This window comes from Corvus hawaiiensis, chromosome 15 (assembly GCF_020740725.1).
Source record: "Corvus hawaiiensis isolate bCorHaw1 chromosome 15, bCorHaw1.pri.cur, whole genome shotgun sequence".
Taxonomy (NCBI): domain Eukaryota; kingdom Metazoa; phylum Chordata; class Aves; order Passeriformes; family Corvidae; genus Corvus; species Corvus hawaiiensis.
The window spans coordinates 1,430,529-1,452,842 of record NC_063227.1 but is presented as its reverse complement, the minus strand read 5'-3'; the positions used below and the strand labels follow the sequence as shown (position 1 = coordinate 1,452,842).

General features: G+C 44.6%; 1 protein-coding gene across 1 annotated transcript in view; it reads right to left on the bottom strand.

Moving 5' to 3' along the window:
• Positions 1-239: 239 nt before the first annotated feature.
• AFF4 (AF4/FMR2 family member 4) overlaps positions 240-22,314 on the bottom strand; it is a 47,552-nt gene continuing 25,477 nt past the window's right edge. The window contains exons 6-22 of the mRNA XM_048319552.1: positions 21,112-21,148; positions 19,571-19,619; positions 18,355-18,375; positions 17,736-17,790; positions 16,721-16,758; positions 16,156-16,318; positions 14,760-15,677; positions 12,535-12,623; positions 10,813-11,050; positions 9,692-9,789; positions 9,100-9,163; positions 8,819-8,955; positions 8,345-8,416; positions 7,586-7,679; positions 6,838-6,881; positions 5,840-6,060; positions 240-5,296 (exon numbers count right to left, since the gene is read on the bottom strand). Coding sequence (XP_048175509.1) covers positions 5,178-5,296; positions 5,840-6,060; positions 6,838-6,881; positions 7,586-7,679; positions 8,345-8,416; positions 8,819-8,955; positions 9,100-9,163; positions 9,692-9,789; positions 10,813-11,050; positions 12,535-12,623; positions 14,760-15,677; positions 16,156-16,318; positions 16,721-16,758; positions 17,736-17,790; positions 18,355-18,375; positions 19,571-19,619; positions 21,112-21,148 — 2,457 coding nt within the window. The 3' untranslated portion in view covers positions 240-5,177. The remainder of the gene's footprint in view (positions 5,297-5,839; positions 6,061-6,837; positions 6,882-7,585; positions 7,680-8,344; positions 8,417-8,818; positions 8,956-9,099; positions 9,164-9,691; positions 9,790-10,812; positions 11,051-12,534; positions 12,624-14,759; positions 15,678-16,155; positions 16,319-16,720; positions 16,759-17,735; positions 17,791-18,354; positions 18,376-19,570; positions 19,620-21,111; positions 21,149-22,314) is intronic.

Genomic DNA, 22,314 nt, shown 5'->3' with positions numbered 1-22,314 from the left:
ACTGACCTTATCTCCTGTCTTAAAATAAATTGATCAAAATGCTGTTTTGATCTGCTGGATGTCGACTTGGAGGCTGAAAGACAAAAAAAAAAAAAAAAAAAATTCAAGTCTGGACACACACACAGAATGCTACTTTTCTTTTGTTTCACAGAGCAGTAGGATCAAGGAAAGAAAATTCTGCCTAAAAATGCCCTTCCAGGGAGGAGAAGGCCCCACAAAACAGATAAAAGCACAGGGGGTTGGAAGTTTAATACAGAAAATCTATTTGATATTTATTAAACTTAGTTTCTCCAGTTACAGTTTTGCATTGTACAAAGCATTTTAATGACACAGTAGTTAAAAAGATCTTTACAAATTGAAATGTGATACCCTTTTCTCCAAATATTTTAATTGCCATAAATTTGTTTAAAAATACACATTAAACGCATGTTTCAGACACTAAACTTTCTATAATCTCAATACCACAAAATACATAGAATATACTATACAGATGTGGAAAAAATCTAGTTAGTATATAATACTTTGCTCACCATTAACAGCTTTATTACGTGAAATGCACATACTGACTTAGAAATCCTAATTTTGAGCCCCAAAGTACCCTTTGAAATTTCAAATGTATTGCAACAAATAAAATCACAGTTTGTTTATTTTTTTTTCCGGTTTTGGTTGAAGACAGATGCCCAAATCTTTTGATAGAAAACAAAATGTAACACATGGATTTGTCATGTACAAAGCATAAAACAGAGACATCCCATTAGTTACTAATAGTACCTTTCTGTAGGATTAATCAGGGCTTCATTTATAAGTGACAGGTTAAAAGTTACCTCCCCTCCCCAACCCTCCCCCAAAAGAAAAACCCCTTCTTCACCAAATAATAATTTGAAATAAGATAAAGGATTTTTAATAAATATATAAGCACTTTATCCTCCATATACAAAATTTTTTTAAAACAATTTAAAAGGGGGACCACATACAAATGTCAGGAACTGTGCTTGGAAAGTCATGCCTGGTCCTGGGAGTAGAGTTTGGGATGTGGAATGCCAAGGCAGCGCCAGGAGCCGTGTCCCGGGAGAGGGAGAGAGACTGCCCCAGGGATGGGTACACTGCCACGGGGAATTAAATTCCCAGGTGGAACTAAAACAGGGGAAGCACGGCCACAGCGCCAGCCCAGCTCCCTGGAGCTGTCACAGCAGCTGGAATTGCTCCCACAGCAGCTGGAATTGCTCCCACAACGGATGCGGGGGCTGAGCCGGAGCGGCGCCGGGGGCACCGCTGCCCCTTCCCTCCCCAAGGGCACCACAGACCAACCCTCACACACTCGGACACACCACGATTCCCACTGACACTTCCTGCCTGGGAAACCTCTCCTGGAACAGCTCTGGATCTGGGTGAGTTGGCGAGCAAAGCTCTGGCTCCTCCCTGTCCTTCGGGATGCCCAGCACTGACCTCATTGCTCGGGAATAGGGGTTTTCCAGAACACTGACATATCAGAGGGAGAAATTTCAACCCTGACCCAAGGATTTGTTGGGAAGGTAAGAATTTGGAAGTTGTTTACTCCCCAATGGGTAATTCAAACTTGACTTGCTCAGGCCCTTGTGGATCTGCCTCAATAGAAACACTGCAGTGACAGCAAAGATCTGTTCAGAAAATGACATTAAATACAGCAAAGGTAGTTTCTCTCTTTTTCCAGCAGTTTGCCTTTTGGGCAAACTCCATAATTCTCTGCCTACGGCTTTATTTTACTTGCCCCAGGCAAGTGCTACATCATTCCCATAAATTCTGACTCTGTGTGTTGGGGCCATTCATAAATACATTTCAGGGCATTTTTTGTTACCACAGCAATCAAGCCTCAGCAATCTAAAGGAATATACATTGCACTCCTGGATAATATGCAATATTTATCACCAATAAGATGGTGACTCAGCACTCAATAAATAATATATCAATATAGTCAGTTGCACCATAATCTAAAAACAAGTATAACATATACTTTGGACAGACTGAGTCATATATATATACATATATATTAAAAGACACATACAATACAAATTGCATACTGCCATCGAAGCCAAGGAGAGCCGTCCGTCTGCTCTGCTTTATGGCTGAGATTCAAATCAAAACAAAACTCTTGGGCTGGTTTACTCTGGTGTCCTGAAGATTTGTTTGGAATTAGAAATGGTTTGCACCTTTATCACCTGGAACGTGCAAGTCTGAGAGCAAAGTCAAACAGCACAGATAGCTGAGCAAGCCTAGTCTGATTGAGCGATTTTTAAGATTTACCAACTGGGGCCATGATCAGCAAGGGAATTAAAATTACAGTCTTGATATGTATTGATACATATTCCCCGTCCAGGGAATCATCTGGGAAGCCAAGACTGGGGAGTCCCTCCTTAGTCACTCCTGTGACCTGCACTCCCTCTGTGGTGCTGGGAGCTGCCAAGGACAGGGACAGAGCCCTCCTACTTTGGCAGAGGGATGGAAGCCTAGGATGTATTTGCTTTTTTTGTTTTGGCTATAAAATCTGATCAAGTACAGAACTTTCCTCTTGGAAACAAGGGTCAATCCCAAATTAAGATATGCTCCTGGAACTGTGAGGTTTGAACTGATCTGTTTGCACCAGCCCCAGCTGCACAAGGCATTTCCTATCCATCCCCAAGCCCCCTGCGGATGCCCCGCACAGACACAACACCTGGGACAGCACTCCAGAGGATATTCCACCATGGAGTTCACCCTTCAGCTGGGACACTTCCAACCAGCTCAGGTCCACATTTTGACACAATGCAAAAAAAGCCTTCTGGTTGTTTGAAGCCAATTTCTAAGATCCACTGCTCTAGGGATAAGCGATGCATTTTCAAGAGGCCAATTTCGCGTGACACCAAAAGGTATTTGTGGGACTCTAGTTAAGGAAAAAAAATTCCCCGAGATGAGACCATTCCTGCTGACAGCAATGGTGACTGTGCACAAAGGAGCAAGCCAAGAACAGCCACGCTGGCTAGTGCAGCCCTACACACAAACCCACCCATGAATGCAACTTCTACCAAGGGATTTCTCAGCGTCAGAGGTGTGCGAGGCACTTCAGAGGAGGAAAGGAAACACGGCTGACAGTGTCCCATGCCCACGGCGGGGAGTTTGAGGGTACAGAGTTCTGTCTCCAACAGCAAAGACTAACAGAAAGGTGACCTTGCACAGTGATTCCATAAAAAGGATGCTCCAACAGACCTGAAGAGTCGAGTCAGGGAGAGCCCCAGGTCTGTTCCCCGTTTATCAATCCGGACGTAGCAAAGCTTTTCTGGAAGTACAAAACACGCTGGGACGCAAAGGAAGCTCTACGAAGATGCAGCTACCTTGTAGTAGGTTACTAATTTGCAAAACTTCTAAACTCTTAAAGCCCATAGGACATACTGCAGTACTAAGGAGCGTAGAATTCTATTCCTTCTCTCTCGAGGTTGCCGTGATTTTGGCACTTAACTACACCTACACAAAAAATTTAGTGCAATAATTTTCCTGAACATGCACGTTCATATCTGGTACAGAATAAAGGGTTCAATGGGAGAGAAAACAAAGCAGCATTCCACAATCTCACTCCAAAGGATTCAGAGTTGGACTCTGGGGAAGGAGACCACCGCGATGAGTCAGTTTGTGTGACAGACACCGAGACTTTGAAAAAGGAAATGGAATTTTACCCAAGTACTGCAGAAGACCACTGCATACAGTATACCTGGTCCTGCTGTAAAACATCTTGTAAACAGTTCATAAAATCTTCATCTAAAAGTAAGGCATAAGGCACACCAGACATGTTGGGGGCACTAAGCAATACTGAAAGCAGTAGCATTTGAAACCTTTAACTCAGACAAGCACCTCACGTGGAAAGGTACTTTGGTTTGCACTCGGAGAGGGGCCACCTGCAGCTCCAGCAGCCCTCTGTGGCACCCAGTGGCCCCTTGGGAGTGGACATTATGTGACACGAACGGGACCTTCATCAGCACGGGGTAAAGCCAAGTTTGCCATCCATCCTGCACAGAACAGTGATTCCTGCAGGAGCAGCTCTGCTCCCACCCCACGGTGGCTGCTGCACTGCCAGCCTGTAGTGTCCATCACCCAGCAGACCCTAAGAGGACAAAATGGACCTCGAGTTCTACTAAAGATTCCTGGTTTCTCAGTCAATGGAAAAGATGCAAATGACGGTTCTGGTAGGAATTGAACTACTCTTGGGTTTGGAACCACAAAGTTCCCCGATTTCGTAACTGTCAAAAAGCGACAAGCACGGAAACAAAAGGTATTTGAAATGAAGAGATGCAAAAAAGCACGAGATTGTCCTTTTCCAAAGCCTTTCCTGTTTGCATCGCACCCATCGGACTGAAGGTCATTCCTACACCATTACCTGGACGTTACATTAAATGCAAATTACTGTAATGTTTTGTGATTGTTATAGTGTTAATCGATGGCTTGAAGCTGCCTTGGAAACAATCCAAGGCAGATCCAGCTAAATATTTTTCCATATAAATTTCTTTATAATTCATTTAAATGAAGTATCTCAATACGTAGAAGAATATCTGGAACTTTTCTATTTAGTACAAATTCTGCAATAATAAATCTGTAGTTGTCATTTATTAGTCGACTCATAGGCATTAGGCATGAGAAGTATGGTGTCCCTACTCGTTAGAACCTATCAACCCTAGTTCCTTTTACAGGCTCTACCACCACAAGACATTACAGAGTAACAAAGCTCACGAAGTACTTAAATAAAGTGTCTAGGTTTAATTTCTAAGTACTCAAAAGGGGAAATTTAGGGAAGAAGAAATAGCTAAAATCAGCCCCAAATGGGGCTTTTCAAAATTAAAATTAAAAAAATTAAAATAAATAGGATTTAAACTGACTATTCATGTATTGTGACTGGAATTCCAATGATCTATCCATGACAGATCAGCAAAACTACAACTTTTATGTAGCATAATTTTCAAATATTTAAATAACTTAAACCGGGAATACTGAAGAAGTCCATGAACCAGCTGATTTGGGGTTAAACACAAACACAGATGAGGATGGGAGACATGGGAAAGCATTCCTTGCTCTTAGTGTCAACTAAGCAATGTGTTATGGCAGTCTTCCTTATTGACATGACACAGTGTTGTGGAGAGGAATCAGAGGCAGCTGAAGAATGGGCTGGGTTGGGTTCCTCACTTGGCGTCGAGGCGCAGCCAGTGCAGGCCCTGCCGGGTGTAACGCACCAGCTCCGTCATGATGCTCGTGTTAAACACCAGGGGCCCCATCACCTTGTCCAGTTCAGCAAAGAACTCTAAAACAGCACAAACACAAGTTAAAGGAGCACATTTGTAACCACATCAAGCTCCAGTTCCCAGCGTGAGTCGCTGGGCTGGAGAGAAAGGGGAGTGAGGAGAGGTGGCGCAATGGGGGGAGTCAAGGAGAAAGGTCCTTCCTAATCCATCTCTTTACTCTTCTGCATAAGACTGCTTGGCAACAATTAAACCATTGCCAAAATTCTTGGTTTTCCTCTAAAACTCTTATTTCACTAGTTGAAAATAAATAAAGCACGGCCAAACTTCATTAAGAAGTCTTCATGAAAGAATTTCAGAAAGGGAAATGCACCAAGTTCCTCCTCCTCTGAACATTTTACAGGAAACACAACAAAGATTATGTCACAACTCCAGCACCACCTTGACAACCACAACACCCAGCCTGGGGTATCCCTGCAATCCAAGGTGTCACTTTCTCCCCGATTTTGCACAGGTTCAGCACCCAGGGCACCATCAACAAAATCAAAGCCTGGGAGTGTTCCAGCCCTCTCTGGAGGTTTCAATCCCCCTGAGGCAGCCCTTACCTTTCTGTTCTCTCGAGAGCTGTTCTGCTTGTTCCCAGATTTCAGTGGCATAGAGGAAGTTGGAGGTGACCTGGACGTAGCTGGCAGCCATCTGATGGATGCGCTGCGGGATCGTCACCGAGGACCCGCTCCCTGAAGGGTTGGCTGCCCCGGAAGAGTAATTTCCTGAATTCCCTGGAGACAGCTTTGGAGAGACTGGAGATGGCATCCCGACAGGTTTGCTGCTCGCCCGGAGGGGAAGATGGAATTGGAAAGGCAGAAATGCACCAGCTTTAGACACATCATGCTCTGAGATGTCCCCTAAGATCCCTCTGCCCACAACTCAGCGTGTGGGATGGGAAAACACTCCCACTTTACACACCGAAAATCAGGATTTGCCCTACAACAAATGAAAATCTCAAGCTGGGAACTGCTGAGGATCCTCCAACAATTATTTATAGCTTGCAAAACCTAATTACCAAACCTCAGCATCTCTTAGTTCAATAAAATCTTAAATTCATTGTTTAAATGAACCTTAAAGAGTAAGAACAAAAAAATTACAGCTACCTGGTTAACTCCAGTGCCAGAATATTGCATTATATAACATTACTGCAGCTAACACAATGGAAATCTGAAGTGCCCTCCTTAAACTCATTGAATAATTTATCAGAGGTACATTATTGGGTTTAAAAGAGCAGAAGTAACTGCTAAACTATGGAACAGAGAACCCTGCAAATACTTGTAACCTCTGGCCTTGCAGCACTACTAACGCTCTTGTTTGGGGGGAGAAGCATTAAATTAAACACCAAAACCCCCTGGGATAGGTGACTTGTGCGTCAGTGGCACGCTGCCCCTTTTTTGGCCTGACAAACCCTGCAGAGCTGCAGCACCTCCTGATAATTACACAAAAAACGGATCAAAATCCACACCCAATTACCCCAAAAGCTGCTCCCTGAGCTCCCTGGGCACACAGGAAAAATTTGAGTTGACAAATACAGAAAACAGCTTTTACCACTCACCTTCCCATACCAGGTGATGGTGCTTGAGAATTATTGTAGCAATTCTGTGTGGGGAAAAAGACACATTTCACCTGATTTGTGTTTATGCTTTCATGAGGTACATTTTAGCTGGTTGTTTAATTGTTCTTTTTGACCAAATTATTTGTTGTACTTGTACTTTCACGTAATGTTCTCAGTAATATCACAGTAAACTGAAGTTTGGGGAAATATCCTTTTTTACTGATGGCTAAGACAAAAATTACGGGATTATTTTAGCAAAACAAACAAGTATTGGAGTAGTCCATTGCCCCTTATGGGAACACTTCAGTTTTTTCAGCCCTTTAATAGAAAGAATCTGTTATCACTGGCATTGAACAATTAAAGATGTCCCAAATCTGAGAGACTGGGAATGTGATGAGCCTGTTTCCTCTCAGCATTGAGAGCTGGAAGCTTCAGAATCTGCTGCACAGAAATTTAGATAAATTCATGAGGAATTTACCTAAACCCAGCCAACATCCCACTGCAAACAACCTTCTCCTTGAAGCCTACAGCATTTATTAAAGAAGATCAAATTAATAAAGTGTTGTCATGCCAGGACCAGCAGGGTTATGGTTATTAAAGCTCTGCCCAGCTTTAATACACGTGCAAGTCCAGTTCTAAACAGGTGTTCACATGCAGTAGTCCGAAAATTGGATTTGGGAACTTTAAGTGATGTAGAGCTTTCATACCATTAGGCTTTAGTGTTCTAAGGAAATACAGATGCAATTACCTTCAGATGTTCAGTCAGAGTTTTTGAGTATTTCAATGCACTTTCCTTTTTCAGTTTGAAAAGCCTCAGGTACAGCAGAGCTTGGCACCGTAGGCTGCCCAAAGACAGGACAAAAACCAATGTCAGGTTTATCTCAACTCTGAGTTTCAAAGATCCAACAGCTGTGTTCTTAATGTTGTTCTCTCTGCCAACTCATCTCTCAAGCTGTAACTCAACCAAAAAATCCATAACCACCTTGAAATTCTGAAGGGAACTGGAACAGCTCCTTGTGCCTCAACCTGGAACTGGAATTCTCAGTGATGCTGCTGCTGCTGGGCTTGGGAGACACCACCCAGTGACTTCCTGGACGAGGGGTTCATTTATTGTTCACCTGTGCCAGGACACCCTGAGCCTCTCCCAGGGCCTTCCCTCTCCCCTCCCCTGAGCCAAAGGGTTCTGGTCCTCTCCAGCTTCTGCAGCCACTCCCTCAGCCTCAGGGCTCCTGACAGTCCCCACAGCCAGTCCCAATGTGATTTATCCCAGGCTCAGTGCTCAGGATGCACCTTCTGCTGTCACTCTTCAAGGTTTCAAAGCCTTGGCCTTTGCTGGCAACATCCCCACTCACAGCAGTCAGACACAGCTTCACCTTTGTGTACAGCCAAGTGGGAATCTGCAGTGTTTGGTTCAGGAACAGCCAAGGGCTCAGTGTCAAACAGCATTTTGTGTAGATAAAAGGTGTGAAATGCACGAGGGCACTGTAGGAAGTCCCAGCACACTCACCAAAGCACTGCCAGCCTTTTGTCTGCAGCCGTCGCATCCGGGGCCAGGTAATTCTTCAGTTTCATAGTGTATCTGCAGAGAAAGGCAGCAGATCAGCCCCCAAACAAAAACTACTTTCATTTATCATTCACAAAACACTCATGTTCTCAGAATTTTCAGTTTCTGCTGTCTCCACTGTTTCACGAACATCTCTTAGCCCTGAATAAAACATTGACTCAGCAGTAACCAGAATAATTTTGCTCCTCGTGGGTTACTCATTGTAGAGGGACTTCAAGAGCCTCAGCAGAACCCACCTCAACCTTCCTGGAAATGCTTTAAACCCCAGCAACTGGAATGAACTGGTCACTGCTCCAGTGCTACTGGGAATGACAACAGATCCCAAAAGCTGGAGGTAAAACTTTCATACACCTCGAAGCTCTGATTCCCAGAGCTCCCCCCGCCCACTCGCCCCTGCAGGAGCTCTGCAAAGCTTACTTGATTAATTCCACAGTTTCTGAATACATAGGGAACGGGGACTTGGATTCCTGAGCATTTTTCTCCAATGCATTCCCACACTCAATGAAGGACACGACAGCATCCAGGTAGTACACGGCCTTCTCGAACCTGTCCGACTGCGGGGAGGGAGGAACAGCTCAGGAACAGAAAGCAGAGAAGTGCAAGGAAATTCCAGCACAGAAGGGCAGGAGAATGGCAAAGGCAGCAAATAACCCCTGGATCAGGGGCACACACTGGGTGGGCACTGGAGATCCACTCACCAAAGCATCTGCATTATGCTTCAGCTTCTTTGCTTCCTGCAAATAATGATCAGCTGAGTAAGTCCTGCAAGAGAGGACACAGATTTAGGGACCGGAGCCACCCACTTACACGGCCTTTTATGACTGGAGCTTCTTAACATTGCCACATTTCAGGGCTTTTTCTGTTCTAACTCAAGCTACACTCTGATAAACCTGTTTAAAGGAATGTGTTAAATTAGTTAACTACTATGACAAAATTGTTAAAAGTAGTTTCTAGTTAGTTCTCTAGTTTCAGGTAATTCAAACAGTATTTCAAGTAAGTTCTTAAGCAGAAAGTTACTTCATATTTGGTGCAAACAGAATTTCGTCTGTAAAGGGGATTTAAAGAAGTGCTTTCAGATCCAGCTGAGATCTGAACTGGCCCAACTGAAACCTCAAGTCTGCACGAGATGCTGAAATATTTGTTTTATTTTCTTTTCAAGGTATTTTCTTTGACAAAGAGCTCGTGTGTAACATTTTCTGTGGAGCAAAATGCCAACTCTCCTCCATGGGGAGCTGCCTGTGCTCGAGATCCAGAGCCCCCCCAGATGGAAAGGGAATTTTCTGTCCTCACCTATCATCAAAAACGAGCTTGGCTCTCCTCGACTTCACACTTTCCGTGGCCTGAGCAGAGGCAGGAGGGCAGCTGGAAGAATTGTTCAGGATCTTTTCCTGAAAGGGAAACCCATACCATGATTACAAGAAGAGCATTTGTTGGATGACTTCCCCCGTGGCTTCCCCCTTTCCGTGTAGGAAGGACAGGCTGCAGGTGCCGGAGCCGCCCTGGAGCACCGGGAAGAACTCGGCTCCCAGGAGGCTCCCACAGGGCTGGGCTGGGGCTCCTCCCTGCAGGGGGGAGGATGCAGCCAAGGCTTTCCAGACATACCCAGGGCCAGGAAATGCCTCCCTCCACCTCCCCTGGCACTGATTCTAAATCCTGTTTTTCTACTCTAGCAGAGATGAGGAGGATCAACAACACTCTCTCTGAATGCCTTTGCCTTGAAAAAACCCCACAGGAGCAGCTACTCCTCTGAGAAAAGCATGAGTAAGCACACCTGAAGTATAAAACAACAAAGGTATCACAGATTAACAGCTGGCTTAGGGACATTTGTATTTTAAAATTCCATCACATTGATCTTCCCAACCTAAATCTCTTACAAACCATTTTCTGCATCACCCCCATAACCATCCATGTTTCCTCCTCTCCAGCCACAGAGAGCTCTGTAAATTGCTGAGCTGGAACTGAAATAATCTTTCTACAATGTCATAAAATGAGAGCCAGAGCTTCCCATCCCAGCACTGAGCACAGACTGAGCTCCTGCTCTCCTTAAAAACCAGGCCAAGTTGTGTATCTGCTCTGAGGAGCCAAGAGCAGCCTCACAGCTCCATTTCCAGTGTGCAGACAGCTTTCCAGTGATGTTCTTATGAACCACTGCAACAACAAACAGGCAGCACCAGTCACCAGGGGATGACTAAACCCATTCCTCCATTAACACAGGAATTTGGCAGGATAAGCATTCCTATTCCACACTCTCTCCAAGTTGTCTCCTCATTTACGGCCTTCCAAGGCACTTGAGCTCTGTGACAGGAAACAATGTGCATCTCAAACTAATGGCATTTTAAACTGAACTGCAAATGGATGTTTAGATCAAACTAAAAAGCAAAGACAAGATCAGGACAGAACCAGCCCTCTACCTTGGCTTCCTTGGCACTGCTGGACCCCTTCCCCTCTGTCTTCTTCTGCTTGGAAGAGGAGCTGCTCTTGCTGCCACTGCTGCTCTCCTTGCCCGGGTTGCTGCTGGATTTTAGGGATGAAGATTGACTGACTGTTCTCTTCCTGGAGCCATGTTCCTGCTTGGAATCCTTCTGCAGGGCTGGGGCAGCAGGGGAGGGCAGCAAATCCTTTTCTTTAACAGCACTTGGCTTAGAAGACCTGGAAAAGAGGAACAAACTCAGGGTTTGGGTTTCTGGGCTTTACAAACAAAGCCAAAACCAAACCAAACAAAAACAACCCCAAAAAAACAATACACAGAAGTTTGATTTTTAAATCTTAAACTAAACACCCTTCCTCCCCCCAAGATTTTTACTGTCAGACCCAGCTTTGGAGAAAAGCAGAAGAATCCTCTCAGTGAATAGGTTTCTCCAAAGCCAGACTGAACTTGTTTTCCCCATTCTATTTGTTCTGACCTGAAAACACAGGCAAAACCAGACAAGTTCTAACCATAAAACCACACCCCTGCACCAGTTCTGTAGAAAAACCACCCCAAACCCTCCCAATTTCAGCAGTGGGAGCCAATGCCAGCGCCAGGCTGTCTGTGCACAGCAGCCAGCCAACAGCTCCAGGGAAAGATGCTCCAGATAAACCTCTGGAACCCAGGGAATGGGAAACTTCCCCAGCACAGCCTTTCAGGACACTCTCACCTGGCTGCTGAGGGATGCTGTTGGCTGTTCCTGCCTTCCCATCAGTATTATTTCTACACATTATGGCTAGAAAATCACAGTTTCATTTAATTAAATGTCCTTCAGAGAACTGCACTGGCAACCAAGCAAATACCAGAAAAAAATCAAGTATCAGGTAAAAAAGCAAACCAGGAATGTATCCATTAATTCTACAGCTGTTTCCTAACAAACAGTAAGACACTGTTTAATTCAGAAGGGCCAAACAAGAGTTGTAGCACCCAAAGTGCTGCAGCTTCTCACAGCTTTGCTCACTGGACAGGAATATTTTCCATGACACAATTGCACCAGTTTTCAGTTGCTTGAACTGAAACAGAAGTTTTAAAAAGCAGTGGAAAAAATTTAATCTTTCCTGTGGATTAACACTGACCAAGGAATCAATCAAATAAAGGCATAATAGGTGTTGCAAAGAGCGTGGCAAAGGCAGAAATAACACACTAAACAATGGTACTGAGCTGCTAATTCTGTATTGCTCACACTTTTCTTGCACTAATAAACCAAGGAGATGGGAGGCTAAATCCATGGATCCAGAGCTCAGTGCCATCAGCTTCCCAAAGAAAGCCAGTTCAGGAATTTATTCCCAGTTTAAAACTTGCTAAATAGAGAATTACCAGATGGGGTTAATTTAAAAGCAGAGATTTTGATTTCTAGTCCAAACCCAAGCCCCACTGTTTATTAGAGAAAACCAGGAAGGAAATATTCCCTTCACAGGAGGGGTCACCTCACTTTGTTAAGGAGCACAATTGTCCTTGGCCAGTGTTTTTGGGGATGGAAATTCATTTCCACCAATTGCTTGCAGAAGCTCTGAAGTAAATTTGTTTGAAGGATAAGAAAAAAAATGAAATTTTACCAATTATTTGAGGAAAACTTGGGGTGGAAGAGAGCAGAAGAGGGGGAAGACAAACACCATCCTCTCCATGGCCACCCTGACCCTCAGTGCTGGGAAAAGCAGATACTCACTCCCTGCTGCTGGAATTCTTGTGTCCTGAGGGAGCTTTTTCTTCCAGTTTCGTTTTCTTGCTTTCACTGGCTCTGTTTTCATCCTCGTTCTGAGCAAAGCAAATGAGAAAAACATCCAGCAAAAATCCACATTTACACGTCCCTGATGTGTAATATTTCACATTGAGAGACATCATTCAGCAGGTGTTTCACAGTTAAATACAGACCCCAAAACCATGGTCTGCAGCAGCTCATCCTTAGCAAACCCTTACCAGACCCTGCTATTGGAACAAAATGAAAATCCCAGTCTGGCTACTAAATGGCAGCCTGATAAAATCAGCAACAGCCAAGTTGTTCATTTCAGCACAGATAAATCATCAGCACGAAATCCCAGGAAAATCTGCCAAAGGCTTTGGCAGGATCAGGAGACAGATTTGATGTCTAGGGTCTACAGAGGTGTCTGATGAATGCCAGGAAAGGGTAAAAATCTAATCAATCTATTTAAGTCAGCTCAGAGATGTTGAAGAGTAGGTATTTATATCAATTTAATCCTCAAGTCACAGGGTCTTGAAGGTAAATTTCTATGCTGTCTTCATCAAGCACTGGAGGGATCAATACAGTGAGTAAGAGAGAAAATGGGGCCTCACAGAATAAAACATTTGGTAACAAACCCCAAAGGTTTTCGTTTGTTACTGATGCTGAAACCTGAGAATTGTGAGCAAGGAAACCCAGGAAATGTAGAAAATCAAGTGGTGCCACTTGTGCTTGGAGCACAAACCTAAAACTGCAGGGCTGGGAAGGGGTCCTGTCCTTGCCCCACACAGGTTTCCATCCTCTCAGGAAGCATCAGAGTGACCTGAGGCTTCACAGCATTTAACCACCACCATTTCCTGGGATAAGGCCTAAATTTAACTGGTCTCACCAAAGCTTTGTGGTTTGGATGTGAGAGCACAGACCTTTAACGCTGTAATTCCAAATGTGTGGTGAAAGGCAAAAGTGACCAAAGAGAGAGAAGTCCGGGAATTCAGGCCCACTGGAACATGTGAGTGCATTCCCAGGAACAGCAGGAGTTACACAGTAACACCTCCAAAAGGTAATTGTTCACTGTACTGCTCAGTTATTCCCATTTGACAAAAGCAGCTCATTCTCTCGCTTCATTTCCCTACCCAGACAAAAGAGGAATCTTAGGAACAGCACGGGATAAATCTGTTTGCAGTTACATGTCAGGGCTCCTGCATGACACTGACTTCAGCAAGTGATCAAGTTTACTTTGGTTGCTCAGTAGGAAACTGGTGTAACTGCAATGACCCACCTCCTCCAATGACTCTGGGAACGATCTCCCAGAATCCTGGGACTGCAGGTATCAACAGAGTCTCCCAACTGCTGTCAGATCCCTTTGACATGGCAAAGGGGAATTTTCAGAATGACATCCAGAGCAGCACAGGGATTTTTGAATCCCTGCCCCAGGGCCTCACAGCCCTAAATTCATGGAAACCAGACTCCCTGGATCTCTGAGCCCATCTGACAGCTCCAGGTTTGCCCTTTATACAGAGTGTCCCTTGCTGAGCTTTCAAAAAGCAGTTTAAAATTACACCAGCATTGACTTCTCACACTCCCCCCTCCATGAGTATTCCCTCTATTCAGTTCCCCCACTGACTCCTCCTGCCCATTTTACTGCCCCCCAGCCATTCCTGCTTTTTACTTCTAGTTGGAAAGATGAAATGCTTTTTTGGAAAAGATTAATTATTATTATGGAGAGATCCCCTCTCTCAGTAAAGCAGCACCTGAGATGTTTTCTGCTGCTGCCATGCCCCAGGCCAGTCCTGCCTCATCCCTTATCCTAGCAACAGGCAATTCCATGGCTCAGGGAGCTGATCCAGCTGAAAACTGACTTTTGGGTTTTTTTCCAGGTGGATTTTTCTTCGGGATCAGCTGCCTGAGTTGGCCTGCAGAGCACCAGGGGCTGGTTCCAGGGAGGCAGGAGAGGGCTGGATGCAGAGCTCAGGGGCACAGGATCTGTGACCTCCCTGAGCTCTGGCTACAGGGCTGACACTCCTATAGGTGTTTCCAAAGGAAAATCCCAACAGTCTCTCCTGGAAAAGCACGGGGATGATCCAGCTGCTCTACACAAGGCAGCAAAGCCACTCCTGCACGGCTCAGTCCCTACCCTGAGGCGTGACCTGGATTTTGGGGTACTCAATGCTCTGAGGGCTGAGAAAACAGAGAAATGTCTCCAGAATCCTCACCTGCTTGTGTTTCCTTTTGCCTTTTGTGGAGCTCTTGTCCGAGGGCTGTTTCTGGGATTCCCGGGCGTGTTTCTCCGGAGCGCTCTTCTTCTCTGTCTTGGCAGCGTCGGCGTCCTTGTAAGGCTTCCCTGGTATCCTGGATAAGAGGCTCAGGTCAATCTTCACAATGAGTGGGTACCTTTCATCAGGATCACTCAGTGGGGACAGAAGCTCTTTCTCTTCCATAGGAGAGAACATTCTTTGCCGAAAAAAGCTGTCATCCTCCTCCATGGAAGATTTAACAGGAGTCCTATTGCTCTCAGAGTATTTGGGTGTTTGTGAGGAAGGAGGCAGACTCTCATTTTCATCTGAATCAGAGGATGAGGTATCTGTTTCGATGAATTCCCTGGATTTCTGGGCAGATTTGCTTGAAGCCTTGTATTTCTTTTTCTCTGTTGTCGGCCGAGGGGAAGACTTGGGCTCCTTCTTTATATTGGGTTTCCTGGAGCCTTTGGTGGCTGCCTTGTGCCTGTTTGAAGGGATATTTGTTGCCATGTCTACTGGGGTTTCACTTTCTATTTTAAGACCTCCTCTGGGCTCTTCCACAGATGTCTTTTCTGCTTTCTTGGGCTGTTTTTTGCCTACAGTCCTCCTCTGAGTCGAGCTGTCGCTCTGGGCAGGTGATTTCTGCCTCCCACGACTGCTCTCCGAGCCCTTCTGGGTGGGTTTGGAATCTCTCCCTGGCGTAGAAGAAATGGAATCCTTGGATCCACCTTGATCAGTGTACCCACTCCCTGTACCCTGATCCCGTCCCTCTTTCTTGTAGCCTTGGGAAGAAGGGATATTGCTGTCCACGGAAGAAGCTGGTGACACTTTATGGGAATTAACTTTGTTCAACCAGTTATCCAATTGCCACTTGTTTGTGGGCGGTGGCTCTGGCTAAAAACAAAGTGAAAAACAAGAGTTAGATAAAATATTTCCCATTTCTTCCATCTTTTCCCCATGGCAGCTGTAGGATGTTGCACACCAAAGCACCAGGTACACCCAAAACCTGAGACAAATAAATGAAATACAGGCACAAGTAATACAAATTTTCCCTCTGCCTAGAGCAGCTGCTATCAACAGGCAATATTTGATGCCATCATTTTTTAGGGCTCTGATACCATATCCAACTCTGCTCTCCAACAGACAACCGGTGGTAAAAACCACCTCAAATCAAACATCCAGTGTGGGCTTATCTAGAGAATTGTCACATCCACCACAGGGACTGCAGCAGAACGGCGCAGCCTGACAGCGAGCGAGCCCATGTTGGTCGGTCTATTTTCTCTCAACAATGTGAGAAAATTTATTGAACTTTTGTGCTGTCAATGTCAGGATGAGAGCCAAGCTGCTGAAGGGCAGGCCCTGGCAGCCCTACCTCGGGGGATGCACTCTGGGATGGCTCGTTGGCCTCGCTGTCACTGGAGCTGCTCTCGCTCTCCGAGTCGGAGCCAGAGCTGCTCTCGGAGCCGCTGTGGCTGCTCGAGTCATCCCTGGAGTTATCTGCTCCTTCACTGTTGTGCTGGGAAGGCTCAGAATTACTGCAACAAGAAGGAGGGAAACCAAGCATTACGTGAGGCACAAGTACATCCTTAAAATCCTTTAGAAGTAACATTAATGTAACATTAATTACATTAGAAGTAACAAAATGTAACATTTTAATCACCATTCACGAGAAAATTCAGTGTAAGTGAACGTGGTTCAGCCTGGAAACAAACAGCCTCTGGGTGCTGCCCCTTCCCAAAGTGGTCAGTCTCGTTTGCAGGATATATTTAGTATTTACATTATTTAATCATTGATTAAATTCTCATCACCTTTTTCTTTAGTCTTTCTTTAGCCAAAGGACAAAGATGAATTTTGGCAATGAGACCAAGCCAGGAGTGCTGACTGGGCTGAACATCCCCACTGTGCTGCCTATGCTGCAATCCCCCAGGAATTCCTACCTTCCAGGTGTGCTCCTTGGCACTGTCTTATCGCAGTCCTGCAATTAAAAACAAGAGTGTGAAGCTTCTAGAAGCTATTTTAGGCTTGTATATACCATTAAGTTGCAAAACATCGATTTAGAGCCTTTGATTTTTTAAAAATTCGTTACTTGCAGTAGTTTAAATTTATCTGCATTTTCCTTACACAGAAAGAAAAGCAGAGTTATTTTCTCCAAGTTTTCAGCACAAATCTCTGTATTTTGACTACAGTTTTGAGAGTTCCCATTTCTACCACTATTTAATATTCTGTTTCCACCTTTTTGAATCAGCATTTCACAATGATTTTCCTGAGGTGCCCAGGGTACTTGGAATTAACCAACTAAATGTATTATCTCCAAGTTTTCCACCTGAAGAAAAAAATCAAGTACCAGAACTTGGAACAGGAATAAAAGAAACCCCAGAGCAGTGGGGGTTACTGGGCAGCACAAACATTCTATTTTTATTTAGCATGTGCCAGTCTGGCAGAAGCTGCACAAAGTTAATCCTGAAAAGAGTAAAAAAGAGAGTTTTGGATAAAAATAAAGGTGCAGCTGTACTCCCAGGGACAGATACAGCCCCTTGTCACCCCAAACAGTCCCAGGGCACCAACGCACACTGATACTCACACCATGAGCTCTGCAGTGGGACGGTAGAACACAGAGGGGTTTATCTTTAATTAAGGAGCCATTATATAAGCTTTAAGTGCACTATTGTCATTTGATGTTCAGAGAAGGCCCACGTGAAATCAGTTAATAAGAATTTCTAGGTAAAAGCAAACTCTTTCCACAAAACACAAAACTTCAATTTATTTGCACAAAATTTCCCCCAAGATTACATTTAGGAATACCTGAGGTTTGCCTAAAAACATTCCATTAGATTTTAATTTCTTAATCACAGATCTGCCAAGCTGCCCAGTTTGCTGCTGGGCCACTGATCCCTGCCTGGGGCTGGCCCACGCACGGGTGCAGTGTTTTGGGAAGTGATTCAAGGAACATACCTGCTCTCCATCGCTGTCTTCACTACTGCTAAGTTTTAAGTCATCTTTCAACATACTAAGGGAAAAGGGAGAAAGTGAGACAAGTTTTTCCAAGTACTTTAATTACTTCCAAAGCATTCTGCTGGATTTCAACATGGCACTGTTTATCCTGCAGAGGCTGCGTGGGTGAGAGCCACCAGACACCACTCACAGGTTTCATGGTTAAGAATGGTGAGTTGAGTCATTCTTCAGAGAAGAATGAGGATTCAGGTACTTTGGCTCCTGAGTCCATTCTGTTAAATATAGAAAGGAAATTTGACACAATTTACTGGTGTGGGAGGAGGTAACTGGTAAATGTTCAACTTCGCACACACCATGGCCAAGAATTGTGTTTGAAATGGAATAAAGAAAGCCAACCCCAGTGGCTGCTTCCTGTCTCGTGGTGTCTCATGGCAGCAGTGCAACTGTCCTAAGCCATCATTAATTATTATTATTATTCAAAGCCATAATTACTGCTGGTAGTCACACACACACAGTTTCACAAGACTGAGCATACACGAGCACAGTGAAAACACACAGCAGGGTACAGGGCCTTTGTGATTATTGGGAAACATTTGATGATAAGAATAAAACATCTTACTCTGTCTGGTTCGATTCACATCTGCAGAGAGAAAATGAGAAAGGATTAGAAGTGTGACTCTCCTGAGTTCCACAGTGAGCTGCTCTACCAATGATCTGAACAGGAACATCAACATCTAGGAGCTCATTCCTGAACTATTGGTCACTGCTATCATTTTACAAAGGATGCATTTATCTCCTTTTAAGGGTTTTCTTTACCAGATGATAATCACTTAAAAAAAAAATATATATATATTTGAAGTTGTATTGTCACAGTAAACATCATTTAAACTTCCTTCTCCTGCATCCCAGCTCAGCAGGTGTCCAGTGCTGCCTCTTGTTCTCAGGGGTTCTCCCATTCCCAGCCCTGGGAATAGCACAGTTCCCTCTCAGCACCTCCCTGAACTGCCCGGGTTTGGGACACTGACTGTAAGTTTGTATGAATGAAAGGGGGTTTCTTCTGTTTTATTTCTTTCCCATAGGTAAGGTACTTTTCCATCTTGCCAATTCTGTGGCAGAAGCCGCAGGCTGAATCCTGTGAGTGCATCCCAACAAAAGTTACCTGAGGAATGTCACTAACCCAGTCAGTTTTCAGAGTCTACAACCTTCATTAACATACAATCAGCTGGTAAATATTTATTTTTATGGGCATATTTATTTGGAAACAATCTTTTAACTGCGTATCATTGATTTTTAAGTCTGGAAGATGGACTGCAGCCATGCAGAACATTCCAGTTGCCTTTGGGTTTTTCTGTGCTGCTGGGTCTGTGCGCAAAACGTTTGTCAGGGAGTGAAAGACTGAGCAGAACAAACCTCACAAGATCCCAGACCCAGTTTTCTGTCTCCTCCAATATAAAACCTTTCCTCATCCTGAACTTGTGCAACCTCCAGCTGACAGCTCTGCAAGGCCTGTTAGGTCCCATCCCATCCTGTCCTGCTGATCCCTTTCTGGTTCCCAGGCCAATTCCAAGGTCCAAACTCCTGCTCCTCTCCTGGCAGCTGACAGGAAAACACAGGAGCAGAAAGGCAGCTTGGGGCATTTTTTACTCACTCCAGTGAGCAGTATTGGGTTTATTGTCCCAAAAAACCTGCTGGGATATGATCCCCTTTTCCTGCCAGCCAAGGAGAAGGATGCTGGAGTGCCTGTGCAAGAACTGCCACACTCTAGCAAACACTATTTCCTAAATCTCTTAAAATCCCACTATTGTTTGTGCAATGTTTTCTCAGCAGCCACTTACGATTTGGATTGATGACCATTGGATGTTTTGGATGAGGGATTGTATCGTTCTAGGAGAAGAAAAGAAAAAAAAGCACAGCTGAAAACTCAGGCACAGCAGGAGAAGTCACCCCAAAGCTGCCACAAGGATGCAGGGATGGATAAAGCAAGGCCATGGGAGGGGACAGGAGGGAGCAGCACCCAGGTGACACCAGGCACAACCTCCCCCAGGCTGAGGGAGGGAGGGAATACAGAGGCAAAACACCAAATACAGCAAATAATTTAATCAAGAAAATAGAGAAATCATTTAAATCATTGCTGTCTAAACCAATACAACAATAATTTGTTATTAATGCTGTGAAAAACTGTTCTGCTCCTACCAAGATGAAACTACTGCCTTTTACATGCAGGATATGGGATACAGATCCATCTGCTGAGCTCTGACTGCTCCAGATCCCCACACAGCTTCTGATGGATGAGAAGCTCCACATCCCAAAATCCAGCTCACACACCAATTCTGACAGCAGGAGTACACCCTGATTAAGTCTGCTTTTCAGTCTGGGGTTTTTTCCCTTCCCTTTTATTTAATTCTGGTAAACAACTGAGTGCAGCTCAACAAAAGCAAGAACTGAGGCTGTTAAAAGCTCTCCAGAAAATCCAAACAGACACAGGAAACTGGCTCTGTGTTTAATTAACCTTGGCTCTTCTTTTCCGCACCCAAAGTCCAGCTGCTCCTATAACGTGAGCCTATGGTTTAGCATTATGGAATTAAGCTTCAATTTGTTTCCTTAATTCCCCACTGTATCAGGTGTTCAGATTAAGCTGCTTGCGAATATCTAAGAATAAACCATTCTTCTTTTACTATTTAAGCTGTTTAATCACTTCAAGAGGGAGTGGAAGGACTTTGGGAAGGTAACAGCACAAATTTAATTCAATTTTACCTGGTATTTACCCGAGTTTTGTGTTCATTTCAGCAACATTCAAAATAATGACACAGTTTTAAAAAATAAAAGATGCTTTTGTCTAAAGTCCAAAAGTGCAAGAAATTCAAGGATAGAAGGATTCACATGATAGAAGTTCTTGACCAGTTCTCTCTCTTGATTTTAAAATGTCAAAGTGAAAATGAACAGTGAAACTGCCATGTGCTTCTTCTATTGAAATAAAAGCAAAAGCACTATTTTGGTTTCTAATATGTCCCTGAGCAGGGAGTTGGGTTTTCTAAAGTGTTTTGGCTTAATACTCAGTTATTTTCAATTCAGTCAACCATAGAGGCATTTTGTGAAGAATTAGAGCAAATAAAAACACTTTTTTTTTTTCTAGAACATACCACCCTTCCAACTCAGTGATAACTTCCAAGATCTGACCAAGAAATGCAAAAGAAAATCAAGCAACTGTTTAACAGCTTAAAACTTGAGAAAGCAGAGAAAAGTTGAAGTCAGACTCCATCCTGTGACCAGTCTGGAAAACCTCATTTCCTAAAACCCCTGACATCTGAGGAGATGCTGAGAACATCGAATGGCAACAAAAGCATTCAACACATTCCAGGAAGTTTCATGTACTCACTCTGTTCTCCAGTGCCAAAACTGGACTGCTGGGACTCCTGGGGGAATAAAAGATCACAAGTGGGTTTTTTTCAGTGGGAATTTTAAGGTACAAAAAAGCAGGCTGTAAGGAAGGTATTCCTTCTACCTAATGGATGACACTTAATCTCTGGAAAAGGGGAAAAAATAGCAACAAGCAAAAAACGGGATTCTTCTCTGGGCCCAGGGGCAGCCCAGGGGCAGCCCAGGTGAGGAGACCGTCACACTCCTCTTCCTCACCCACTTCCTGCTGTTCCCAAGGGCACATCAGGGCTGAAAGTCCCAAATCCCTGTGTGACTTCCCTAAATCCCCTCCTCCTCTGTGTTTAGGATGGAGAGGAACTGTTCAGGATGTTTGTTTATGCTCCTTATACACACACAAACTCTGCTGCTGTTTGAAGCGTTTTCTTTCCAACTCTTTTCTCGTCCTTTTCCTTCTCCAGGCACACACAGCAATGGGAACAAGGAAAACCTCTCAACAAAAAATACTCTCAGCCACAAAGGAGCCTTGGGGACAAGGTAAGGTTTAAACTGTGACCAGCTCTGCACACTCTGCCCCAAAGGCTCCATGTGGGTCCCTGGTAACCCCAGCCTGGGCAGACAGCACAGCATTCCAGCCTGGAACAGCCAAATCTCCAGGAGATCAGACAAAAGCCAGTAAAAGATGACATTATAGATTCACAGGATGGGCTGGGCTGCAAGGGACCTCAAAGCCCATCCAGTGCCAGCCCTGCCATGGCAGGGACACCTCCCACTGTCCCAGGCTGCTCCAAGCCCCAGTGTCCAGCCTGGCCTTGGGCACTGCCAGGGATCCAGGGGCAGCCCCAGCTGCTCTGGGCACCCTGTGCCAGGGCCTGCCCACCCTCCCAGGGAGCAATTCCTTCCCAGTCTCCTATAAAACCAGCCAGGAAAGACAAAGCCTTGCAAATTTTAGCACTTGTATCATCCTCAGTATTCCCATTCCAGAAACCCCAATTCTGACTCCCAAGACACAGCAGATTATGAACTTGTTTGAAATCCTAAACCATTGTTTTAACAAACACACAGAGGCTACTGAGCCACTGCAAACCCCCTTCCAGGCTTGAGTGCCTGTTTAAAATAGGACCTTCCTGACCTCATTTCAAAATGAGGACAATGACGGCCCCAGAAAAACAAATCGAGTCCAATATTTTTAATTTCTAGTTCT